Here is a 12618-nt window from a genome sequence, read left to right as displayed (position 1 = left end):
AGGATACCAGGCAAGTAAAACCACAAGATAAGTCCTGGTAGGGGAGTATACCAGGCAAGTGATACCGTATGGGAAGGCCTGGAATGGAGGTGTACCAGGCAAATTGCAAAGCTACAAGGAAAACTAAAGAAGAATAGTGTTTGTTAAATAAAAGGATATACTTGTGTTGAAGAAAGACTGTTGCTGAACATGTTGCCTAACAGGACCATTGTTAATCTAGGCGAAAGACAAAGGGAACTGTTAGTAAAAGAGATATTGCTATCCATTTCGAATCAAGGGGAAGGGAACCACCCACTGGATCCAAGGTCTTTCACCTTGGAAAACATTTTTGTTGGGGTTATTCTAATCTTTTGTTGGGGACAGTTTTTTGCCAATACCAGGTTGAAGACATTTCCTTGCACACTTTATTATTGTTTTATTTATAGTGTGAAGGTCAGGATAGGACGTTTTAGACAAACGGATGGCTTTTCAGCTATTGCCATCCTGACACGGACATATGCTTAGTTTTGGTTTATAGGCAGGGTCAGAGAGGCATTTTTCCAACCCCTTTTCATTTGAATAGGAGACTTTAGACAAGAACATGACAACTTTGTGTCTGACTTTTGGAAACCTATACGAAACTGTTGCAACAACGAAGCCTTATTTAAAGTACTATTAGCCCACCATTCTTTGTTAAACAGATTTTGGGCCTCATTACGGGTCCAGCGGTAACCCTGCCGGTGCTACCGGTGGGTTGCTGCCTGACCTGTAAATATTTACCGGCCCCTGACTTCCTGGTGCCACCATATTACAACCTCGGTGCCCTGGAAATTCAGGCGCCGGTAAAATATAAGTCCCCATTCACATCCCTATGGGATTGGGGACACATAAACACTGGCACCATTGCTAATGGTGCCGGTGCTTCCTTGACCGATCTGCCTACCATGGCCGCTGTGCCCGACAGGGTCAGACCTGTAGAGCATGGTGGCTCCGGCCGGCAGATCTGTAATATGCCGGTGCAGAAACAACAATGCTAGTAAGCTTACGGGCACCCATGATTCCAGACCGGCATGGTCGTAATGATGCCACTTGTCTTTGAATCTTTGATCAATCTCAATGTCCTTCATCCAGCAAATTGATTCCTCTCTCTCTACATGGGCGTGTCCATTCCCGCTGTAAATTCAGTTATCAAACCATTCCTGCATTTACAGAAAGACTTCCTGTCAGCACTTTCTTTACAGATTGTATACTCTTAGTCTTTCTTTTGTGTTAGTTAAAAACATTAAATGTCTCAATATCACATGGCGCATATCAAATGGTTGCCATCTTAGTGTTCTTAAACCATAATTACAAATAGTAAATGAGTTCACAATGATCATTCAATACCTTAGGCAGCATGCACTGCAATGTATTGAAGTTCTTCCCTTTATTTTACTCTTCTTTCTGTCATCCATGCCAGTGCCGGAAGCTACATATAGAAGACACCAAAAGGACCATTAAAACAATGATAACTGAGCATAAAAGTAACACTTGCGCTAGACTAGTGAAATCATTATTAGTAAAACATTTTGTACAACTAGGTCACAATCTGTCCACAACCAACTTTCGAATATTGGAATACATTTATAAGATGAAAAGCAGAGGTGACAAAGACGGAAGATTAAAGCAAAGGGAAGAATATTGGACTTGCGAATTGCATTGCATGAAACCTAAAGGATTGAATGCTAATTTTGAATTAGTTTGTCATTTGCAAACTCGGTGTGAGAACACTCGAAAATGTGACCATTTGATGTGCTTAATGGAACATTGAGAGGTTTATTTTTTCAACTAAAACAGAAGAACAACTAGCAATATGCATACTGTAATTAAGAGTTATCCAAGCTGACAATGGCAGCAAGTATTTTCTAACACAGAGCATCCTTGGAAATTGAACTCACAGTGAAAACGGGCAAAACCATCTAGTGGGAGAGGAACCTACTCTCTGGCTCAAAGACACTGGGCTTGATTGGTAAATCAAGAATAGAATTTGCTTAATAAGGACTGTGGGCAAATAATGCTTTGAATGAGGGTAAGTTCCAGCTAATGTTTCTGACATGTTTCCAGAAAAACTGAACACGTAACTGAATGGATCTTAAAAATGGCAAAGGCGAAAACGTGGACTTGATGGAGTACAAGTCAATGCAGGATAAAATACCTGCATCGGATGATAATTGATGCACATATTGTTGTAAATCAACAATAAGCAAACATAGTGTTTGGACCTTATTTAAATAGCATGGGATAAGAGTGACTATCACGTATATGGACATGGGTGCCAGAATTGGAGAGTGAGTGTTTGCTTTGTGATTGGGTTATTTATGAGTACTTTTAATTCCAATCCCCAAGAACTTTAGAGCAGCAAGATGCCAAAAAAAAGGAAACGGATGAGTGCAGAAGGATTATGCACATTATAAGACTGCTAGTACAGTCCCATTTGTTTGGGTCCAGCTGGAGTACTACAGTCACACGTGGCATGTGTGATGCATGGGTGTGCTGGGCCCTTCCCCTGAGCACATAGAGTCTGTCTGAATGTAGCCCAAAGCATGAGCGCCCAACCATGGTCCAAACTACAGGCAACTCTCCCCCCAGAACCCCATTCCATAATGAGCATGCATGTGGCAGACCTCACTCTTGTCTTCAGCCCCGTCTTTGCTGAAGTCTCTGTTAGCTTGACGTTGCCGGCTGTCAGAGCTAATTTCGTCCTATGACCTTTTGTTAACTTTTTCAGGGACCCTTGATTGCAAAAACTTCAAATCCAAGGCTCTCCCTTTTTTAATGTGGCTAGTTGTAGCCGCTTCTACCAAGTGCCCTGAAAAGATGTCTAAGGAATACCTCAATCAATGGACGTTTCCTGCACTGTTCCATTTGAGCAAAGTAGTAAATGCCCTCTATATCCTGGCCTGCCATATAAACCAGGATCCTTGTTCCTGAAAAAGTACACAATCATTACCTTCACGTTATAGCCTTCCTAGCTGGTCACATCCTTTGTATAAGAAAGCATGCCAGCAGTGCAAGTAAAATAGTAATTGTCATATCAGAAACTTATGCGCATATCAATACCGCTTCCATCTCCTTGTCCCATTGACACGGATATAGGCACTACACAGGATACCATAGATATTCTTGCAGAAATTAGCACACAGTTTCCCTCCCTTCTAGCACACTTCATCCCTAAGGCAAACCATTTCCAATACACAAAATGACAGGGTGGTTAATAAAGTATAGCCCAAATACCCACTCCATGTCCTGCTGCCTCTACTGTCCTCATGTTCAATGATAGAGAGAACCCGTCTCCAGCCGTTTCCATGCAAGTTAATGTAAAAGTGGCTTGGATTCCCTGTGAAATATACATATATGTTTAGAGAAAACTTTACTCAGAGTTTTCAAACATATACATTTTAAATGATACCGGCAATGCCACCCCTAGCTCCATGGAAGGGCTAGCGGGCAAGGCCGGCGCAATGATCTATTTTTATGAGATCGTTTTTTTGGGGGGAGAAAAAAAGATCCCAATACTGGCAAAAGACCAATAATTTGAAACGAAAGAGAAAGGGAAAAAGGCAGAGTTTGTAGAAACTGCTGATGACAGAAAGAAAGGAAACTGCTAAGGGACGCAAAGAGAGTGTGTGAGTGTGCGGGAGGGGATAGGAGGTGAGTGGAAAGCCGGGTACGTAGAGCTGATCATGTGAGAAATTTGAAGATGGGCTTGCAAGGGCAGAAGGGAAAAAGCCAAGTACATTGAGTGGGAGTGACTGAATAGAGAATAAAACAAGGGCATGGGGTGTAAAACCCCAGAAAATGGTAACAGATTAGGTCTAAGTCAGATATAGAAGAAAATGAGTGAGAGTGAGTGAAAGAGATGGACAGAGAGGAGAGATAAAGGCCATGCATGAGTTGCTAGAAAGAGTCACTGGATAATTCATATTTCATTAATAATTTTTCTTTTGCATTTAAGGAATCATTAAAAAAGACCCTAAATTACCTGGAGACAAACTATTGCCGCCACCTTCACCACGGCCGCGGGATTCCATATTTGATGACGAAGAGAAGTCTCAGGTGAAAGCTGTGCTTCGTGTGTGATTTCGCATATGCATGATTGCTGGTTTACATTCTTCAGGGTGTGCATATTTCTGGGTATTCATCACCTTGTTCACCTTTTAGGGTGTCCTGCCCTTTGCATTGTTTCTTGGCCTATGATAAGAGTTTTCTGGGCAGCATAGCAGGATTGCGACTAAAGATTACATAGCTCCTGGAGCCAGGAACATGGACGTATGCAGTTTACCCAGAAGCAAGGCTTGGTTCGCTGAAAGGCATCACCTTACCAAGCCACTTGCACAGCTATCTTAGTACTAAGATGGATTTCTAGAATCTGGCCTGGTGGACAGTTTTTAGGAGGCCACCCTAGTCATAACGCTCATGTCACGGAAGTTATAAGATCTGTTTATTATCAGCTTAGGTTATTAAAACCTGTTTTATCGCTTATCTCCGAAATGGAGCATGCTGTGGGCGTGGAGACAATGGTCAGCTCTAGACTCGATTATTGCAGCACTTTTCCTTTAGGATCGCCAGCAAATCACTTACAGCGGCTTCAAGAGGACCAGAATGCTGCAGTCAGACTTGTATACAACTTTTCCAGAACTGTATCGGTCTCCTTACATCCCAGAAAGCTACACTGGTTGCCTGTCCAAAAACGAATTGCGTTTAGGACTTTGTGCCTAATATATAAATGTATTCATGGCATGACACCCAGCTACCTGGCTTCCAAAATCAACCTCTACTATCCCTCTAGTTCCCTTTGCTCGATTGGCCAAAATCTGTTCATTGTTCCCTCTTCCCAATTTGTCTTCTGGGGGAACCAATGTTTCTATAGCAGGGGTGCCCACATTTGGAATGCTTTACCAGCAGAACTCCGGAAAACATATCCTAGGGTTCTATTCCTAAAACAATTGAAGACTCACCTATTTCAATAGCCTTTGCCTCTGTGTTGCTCTAAATTGTTGCTTCAGAAGATAAACATCTGTGCCTAGATGCAGGTTTCTGCTTGCCTCTGTGAGGATGTGCGTGATATAAATTTCAAATGAAATCAAATGAAATCAAATCATAATGAACAGGGAACTCTGAGAGGTTAGCCAAATCCCAATCAATGTAAATGTTGAGAGCAGTCAAGGCTATCAACGGTCAAGGAGAGCGTGATTGGAGTCGGGGGGCCATAATGAGTCCACACAGTAAATTACACAATTCAATTTAGAAAGGAATGTATACAAATACAAATATTTATTCTAGACCTGAAACACCCTCTATCTATCTATCTATCTATCTATCTATCTATCTATCTATCTATCTATCTATCTATCTATCTATCTATCTATCTATCTATCTATCTATCTATCTATCAATTTTTATATAGCGCTTACACCATTGGGCCTCTAAGCGCTCACTGGACAGAAACATAAAAACAGAAAACAAAACAGAGATCGGTCAGTGAAGGTGGGGCTAAATGTTGGAAAAATTACTCTGGATTTAAGTCAAACAGGTGTGTCTTCAACTGTTTTTTAAATTGAGCAGTAGATTCTATACTTTTCAGAGCTGGTTCCAAAGAGAGGGGCCCTAGGCATTGAAGCTTTTATTTCCCAGTTTTTTCAGCAGGACAGAGGGTTGTTGTAGAAATGTGTCTTTGTTTGATCGGAGAGTCAGACGCAAAGGTTCTTTAGAAATTCTTGTTGAGAGATAGCAGGGGGGCTTTCCCTATGAAACAATTATGAGTAGTTATAATGCCCTTGAAACTAATTCGCTGATTGTAGGAGAGCCAGTGCAGTTTCCTGCGGGCTCTGGAGATGTGGGTGCGCTTGCCAATGCCACAAACTGCTCGCACTGCTCTATTCTGAATGACTTGAAGACTTCTAATATTTGTCTGAGATGATCCAATCAATAAGTTGTTTCAGTAGTCTAGCTTAGTATTGACGATGGCGGCTGCAATTGTAGCTCTGTTTGTTTCTAAAAGATAGGGACGCAGTTGCCATAGAAGGTGAATGTAGTAGGGACATAAGGATTTAAGATATAACAGGTGTTTTACAAAAGAAATATGCAGGTCAAAATAGATCCCCAAGGTTTTCACCTGATCAGAAACTTTAATCTGGTTTTAATTGGACCGCACAATACTCAATTAAGTTGGACCGCACAATACTAAATCATAAACATACATAAAATGATGCAGTAAAGATGGAACCAAGTCACAAGTGATGTTCCCTAACTTCAGCAGTCCAATCCCTAAAAAGAATTGGGCCTTGTGCCCAAAAGTCACAGGAGCCACAATGCTTCTCCCCAGAATGCATCTGCAGCGGGTAATTTACTTGTGTTGGTTATTTTTCAAAAGAAGAGATGCAAAGTTACTAGGTAAGTAAAACGTGTTCTTATCTTTCAGATGGTACACCCCAGGTTTGATGTCCAAAAGGCAGTGAAATGGAATGGTAGGATGCAAAGAGACTGGTTCTCTATGTTATCCTAAGGAGGACACAGGGGAGACAAATGCTTTGTGTTTACTCACTCCCAACTCTAATTTTCCCTGATGACTTGATGGTTCGACTGGGGGGTTGCTGGCGGTTGGATTTCCTGCCATTGGTTCGATGAGAGGTGCCCAGGACTTCAGAGTGCAAGTACTCTTCCGGTTGGGTTCAGGAGCAGAGTGTTACCCTTGGCGATGGAGAAATGCAAGATTTACCAATGCAGCCCTCTTCAGGACATTTCACAGGACGGGGGAAGGCAAGTTCCAGCGACGGCCACCACACACAGACAACGGCAGGCATCCTTCCAATCACGGTTGTAGAAGTCCTTCCAGGAGAGGGTCCATTGAGGCTGGAATGCTGATATTCATTGGAAAAGTGACTTGTACCACAAGGTGGCAACCACCAAGGTTTCAGGTGCAACCGTGGAACGGTGACTGTTCTAGTGAGGTAGTCCACTGGAGAGCTTGACAGTCCACTGGGTGGTCCAGCAATACTTCTGAAGGCTCAGGACGGCTGGATCCTCGAAAACAGGTTGAGATTGGTTGGTCCCACAAGTCCAGGGGTTGAAGCACTACACAGGGCCTTCGCAGATCAAGTAGTCCAAAAGGTCTTCACCGTACCAGATGCAGGAAGGGATGCCGAGCCTCTTTAGGAGTCTTATTTGCATCTTCAGTCAGTTTTACTTCTACAAGTGATACTTGGCTCCAATGCTGATCTGCCAAAATGGTTGCAAGAATCCTCTCATCCAAAATCAAGCCTGGAAGCAAGTACAATCCCAACAAAGGTAAGGATCTGCGCCATTCTTACAGCCAGTAGTTGTCCAATCGGGGAACACTATTGGTTTCACTCATGCACTACACCCAGACTGTCTGGTATCACAGATGTGGAATGAGACCAGATAGTCCCACCCACTTCCCGGCCCACACACACAAAGGCAGCACTAGTCGCAAAGGCAGCAGCTTTCCCGGGGAAGTGCATGACCTTATATGTGATTTCCTGACCTAACAAGTCAGGAAGAAGGCAAAACAACAATAGGGCCAAAGAACAAACAAAAACCTCATGGCATGGCCAATTTAGGGCACTAGCCACGTTTAGTAGCCATATGCAGCAAATGCAAATGTGCACTCTAGAAATAACACAAATCTGCTACCACCAGCTGGTCTTTAGGCACATATTAAAATAACCAAAAACCTCTACCATAAATAAGTCACTTCAAAAAACTTCAAAATGGACATGATTTATCGATGATGTTTTGTGTATCTGGTATGCATCTACAGAACAAGCCCAAGCTTTACATTTTTGGATTAACAAGCAGAACAGATTTTTACAATTCACTGCGGTATGAGTAATAAAGAGATTAATTGTGTGGATATTACCATCTTCCTTGAAGAAAGAAGATTCAAAGTCAAACCATATCACAAAACTACAGACATAAATGCACTTCTGCAATTCCAGAATCACCAACCCAAACATTTATGAGAAAATCTGCCATTCTGACAATTCTTGAGAATCAAACGAAACAGTAGTACAACCACGAATTCTGAGTCTGGAGAAGAAGTAATGAGTGCAAAATTAAAAGCCAGGGGCTATTTAAATAAGCGAGAGAGCGGCCAAACAGGCTTTTAATAATAACAGAGACCCTTGCTACAACCAATTCAGAGAAAAGATAAGTATGAGCAGTTGGTATGTGTTAACACCTTTACCGATTTGTCAAACAAAATAAATCAGAATGAAGAATTGAAGATTTTTTGATAAACCTGAACATAGGGCTGAGAGACCAATTTTTGCTTTTAAAAGAATGTCTAACATCAGAGATATGGTAATGAGGAATGATGTCAGGAGCCAGAGAAGCAGTCAACCCAGCATCACAGAAATGTTGTGTCTTCCACCCATTAGAGGTCCTCATCCTTGTGGTAAGTGTAGGGTGTGCAATCTGACTAAGAAATCAATGGAAATTGACATTGGCTTACACACCAGTTGACCACAGAATGGATTCACTAATTGTGATTGTGTATATGGTAACCTGCCCTTGTGGAAAACAATACATAGGAAAAACCATTTGCAAGGTTAAAACATGTATCATAGAACACAGGAGCTGCCTGAAAAACAAGATTGAAGAAGCACCAATGGTGAAACATTTGCTAATATTTGTAACAGTGAATCACAGATACAACGATTTTAGTTGGACTGATCTGGCTCTGGCCTGGCTGACCTCTTTCCTCTCCGATCGACCCTCCTAGGTCCAATTTGGGTCCTTCCTTTCATCTATCTACCTCTCTACCTGTGGTGTTCCTTAGGGGTCTAATCTCTCGCCCTGGCTTTTCAACCAATACCTGGCAACTCTTGCCCACCGCATTGCCATTTTCTGATCAAACTTCCAGTGTTACGCTGATGACACTCAACTAATTTTCAGGCTGCCCTCAGCCATCTCCTCTCCCTCTCTCATCTCTGATTGGCTTACTGTCATTCAAGATTGGTGTGCCGCCAATGATCTTTGCCTGAATGCCTGCAAGACAGAGATTCTCCTCACCGGCTCACCATCACCATCCTTTCCCCTCACTCTCTGGCCGGCCTCCCTTGGCACTCCTCCTACCCCCGCCAGCGAGGCTAAGAACCTTGGGGTCATCTTTGACTCCACACTTTCCTTCTCTGCCTACATCTCTGAGGTCTCTAAAAAGTCAAACTTCCTACTGCTCCTCCTCACCGGTACTCTGCCTTTCCTCTCCTTTCCCCAGCAGCTCACTGTCTCCCAAGCTCTATTTCTCTCTAGGTTGGACTATTGTAACAGCCTCTTTCTAAATCTACCTGCCTCTACCCTCCGCCCTCTGCAACTAATCCAGAACAGGACTGCAAGACTTGTCCTTGGCCTCAAGCCCTGGGATCGCATCTCTCCAGCTCTGAAATCTTTCCATTGGCTCCCAGTGGCTGCAATGATTAAATTCAAAACCCTCTGCATTGTCCACAAGGCTTTCTGGGCCCTGGGTCCAAAATACCTTCAGCTTCCCTTGAAAAATACCTCCCCTCTCGAGCCCTTCGCTCCTCTACCTCTAACTCCCTCAGGGTCAGTCGTTTTTCAAAGAAAAGAGCTGGAGGTAAATCTCTGTCCTCAGCTGGGGCCTCCCTCTGGAACAGCCTCCTTGCCATTCTACAACTTGAGAACCATCTCTGGTTCCAGAAGCACCTCAAGACCTTCCTCTTTGCTTCTGCCTTCGCTCCCCCTCTCCCCTGCTGACTCTGCTCGCTCTTGGCACTGTGCACCTGGTCACCCCCTGTCCCCTGGGCCCAGGTACCTTCTCACCCTGCCAACCTCCTGCACTGCCTCTTGGCCACCCCTTGCACTGGTGACTGTATCTGTACCCATACAGTCCTCCACCCAATTTTCTTCTTTTTCTGCACTTATTCAGACTTACCCACTCTGCTGCCGTAAACACAGCACTTGCCACCTGCTGGCTGCACTACCACTGTTTATTGCCTCTATTACCTAGTTAGTTTTATTTATTATTATCTATTCATCTGTTATCCTCTGCTCTGCACTTTCCGCCCCCCGCCCCTCCCATGCACTTTTCCCTTTTCCCTTTCCCATGCACTTGCACGTTCTCAATGTCACTGGGCCTAGTAATATTGTTGTTGTGTTCTCCCCTGTTTCCCCTCCCTCGCCTTGTCGCGCTCTGAAACACTGGTGTATGAGCGTGTTACAAATAAAATATAATTCATTCATTCAGCAGATTAAAAGTCGATATAGCATGAGTGTAGATGATACATTTAATAGAGAACAACAAATACTTTTTTTTACTAATAGCTGCAAAATAGGATTGAATGAAGTTGTGGAATGGCACAAAGTTTAATCGTTTAGCTGAATGGGGTTTCATATACGAAATGAGCAGTAAGTCTGGTCCGTGATGAACAAGGTCTTAGCCCATATCTATATGGTATTCAACCTGGTTATGACTGTTTAAGATTGCATCAATCAGAATGTTATAAGGCCTCATTGTTTCGTCTCACCAAGCTGTTCATAGCGATTTAGTAGCAAATTCAGTTTGTGCAGAAAGAAGTTTCAGTGTCACTTTTTCAGTGGACACAATAGGACACAATAGGACACAACAGATTTGGTACATATGGACTTTTTTGAATTTCTACTTGTTAATACATGTGGGAGGATTTTTAAAATGGCAGACCTGTTAACACAGGGAACCATTTAGAGGGAGTGTCTCATTAATATGCTAGTCTATAAGGTGAACCATCAGCAAGTGGTGGCGCTCGTACAAACCAATGGAGAGATGAGTTGAACGAAGCACCGTTCGGAAGATGACCAGTCAGCAGACTCTATCGCAATGATGTGGAGGATTGTTGTTTAGGGTATCGGGGAACTAAGACCAAACTTCCCGATTTTTCGGTGTTGCAGGCTAATTACAGCAGGCGTTCTAATTCGTATACATTTGTTGTGACAGAACATGTGATGAGGCAGTCCTTTGGAAAGCAAAGCAATTAGACGCATTTGAAGGATTAAGTCCTGAAGCATTGCTAGACAGCGGTTCAACTGTTTTTGGGCATCACGGAAGATTAACAAAGTCGAACACATGTAACTTAAATGCTAGTTAGATGCATTTTTTTGCCCAGTTTGCGGTTGTAGATACCATTGTTTTTACATACCGAGCACATGATTAATAGGACCCCTTTTGAAAATGCTTTTTCAGATTGGTGTGTCCTTTACCTTATACCCCATAGAGGAACGCTGGCACAACCATACTCATTAAGGGTTACTGAATAAGGTATTGATTCCTGCAAAATACTCCTTGTTATTGAATTAGTGGCAATTCAGGTGCTTCATTAATGAGTTTTTGATGTATCACTTTCAGGTCCCTTCATGAAGTTGTGACTTATCATTGGCTCATAAAGAAGATAAAATTAAACATTACTGAAGGAACAATATTCTTTTGTTTTATAATAGAGTTTCACTGACTGGGTGGTGGTTGAGTCACTTGGGGTTGGTGTCTCTGATGTTTTTTAATTTCTTGATGAAATGAAGGTGCAACTCCTGACGAAGGTTCAGTATTGATTATGGGTGACGAACCGAAGCATGTAAAGTGTAAAAGGGCACAAAAGCAATTCATGCTACCAGAATGTTACACTAATGGTATTAACAAATTGCGAATACCACCGTACCAGGTATAATACATTGTTAATTGTACTTCATACAGGTTTGCAACCGGGTAGAATTGTGATCATAGGAGGGACACTCAGAACCCTGTCTTTAATTAACCACTAGTTTTAAAACAAAATTAGTAAGGCGTTATGTATTTGTATTATTAACGTGTAGTAAAGTGCTCAAGTGATTTTGAGTTGGTTTGGGAAACAAAGACTTCATTTAAGGTAGTCCCACTAAACGTTTTGAAGTTTTCTGCAGTGACTTATTTATGGTAGAGGTCCCTTTGTTTTGTAGTATGTCATGTTTCAGAGTAACTCTACCATAGTAAAATCTCAGAATCATCGGGCCTCATTACGACCCAGGCGGTAAGTTACCGCCTGGGCCGTGACTTTACCACCATGGCGTAAACTACGTTTACGCCATGGTGGTTGGCGGACTTACCGCCCCATTCCGACCTAGGCGGGGCGGTAAGTCCCCAATCCCCATTTACCCTTCCCCATTCCCATTTTTGCCCCATAGGGCATAATGGGAGTGGGGAAGGCATTAATTACGCCACCGTAAATTACGGTGGCGTAATTAACTCCATGGTCCCTTAGCGCCATGGATTTTAACACCTGCTAAAAGCAGGTGTTAAAAGCACCATGGCGCTAGGGGACCTCGTAATCAGGCGGTAAGGGGCGGCGCTGTTAACGCTGCCGTTAACCCCTTACCGCCTGAGTCGTAATGAGGCCCATCCTCTTATTGTTAGTGGATACGTAAGTATCCCCATTGCACTGCATTCTAAGATTCTGTTTGCAATTTTACAAAGTTACAAAAGGTAGAAGATAAAAAGGGTACATAGTTTTCCAGTACTGGTAGTCTGAGGGACTGGTCAGTTGCCCCATAATAAATGAGCAAAAGGCAGGGGAAGTGAAGTTGAAGGGTTTACTTCTCCTCAAAAAGTCATATCAG

General features: G+C 42.8%; 1 protein-coding gene across 1 annotated transcript in view; it reads left to right on the top strand.

The window, feature by feature from the left end:
- Nucleotides 1–12618, top strand: part of GGA2 (golgi associated, gamma adaptin ear containing, ARF binding protein 2) — a 336280-nt gene that overhangs the window by 34508 nt on the left and 289154 nt on the right. The window contains exon 6 of the mRNA XM_069647399.1: nt 3974–4074. Coding sequence (XP_069503500.1) covers nt 3974–4074 — 101 coding nt within the window. The remainder of the gene's footprint in view (nt 1–3973; nt 4075–12618) is intronic.

This window comes from Ambystoma mexicanum, chromosome 2q (assembly GCF_040938575.1).
Source record: "Ambystoma mexicanum isolate Mex_15411 chromosome 2q, UKY_AmexF1_1, whole genome shotgun sequence".
Lineage (NCBI taxonomy): Eukaryota > Metazoa > Chordata > Amphibia > Caudata > Ambystomatidae > Ambystoma > Ambystoma mexicanum.
This window is presented reverse-complemented; position numbering and strand designations above follow the sequence as displayed.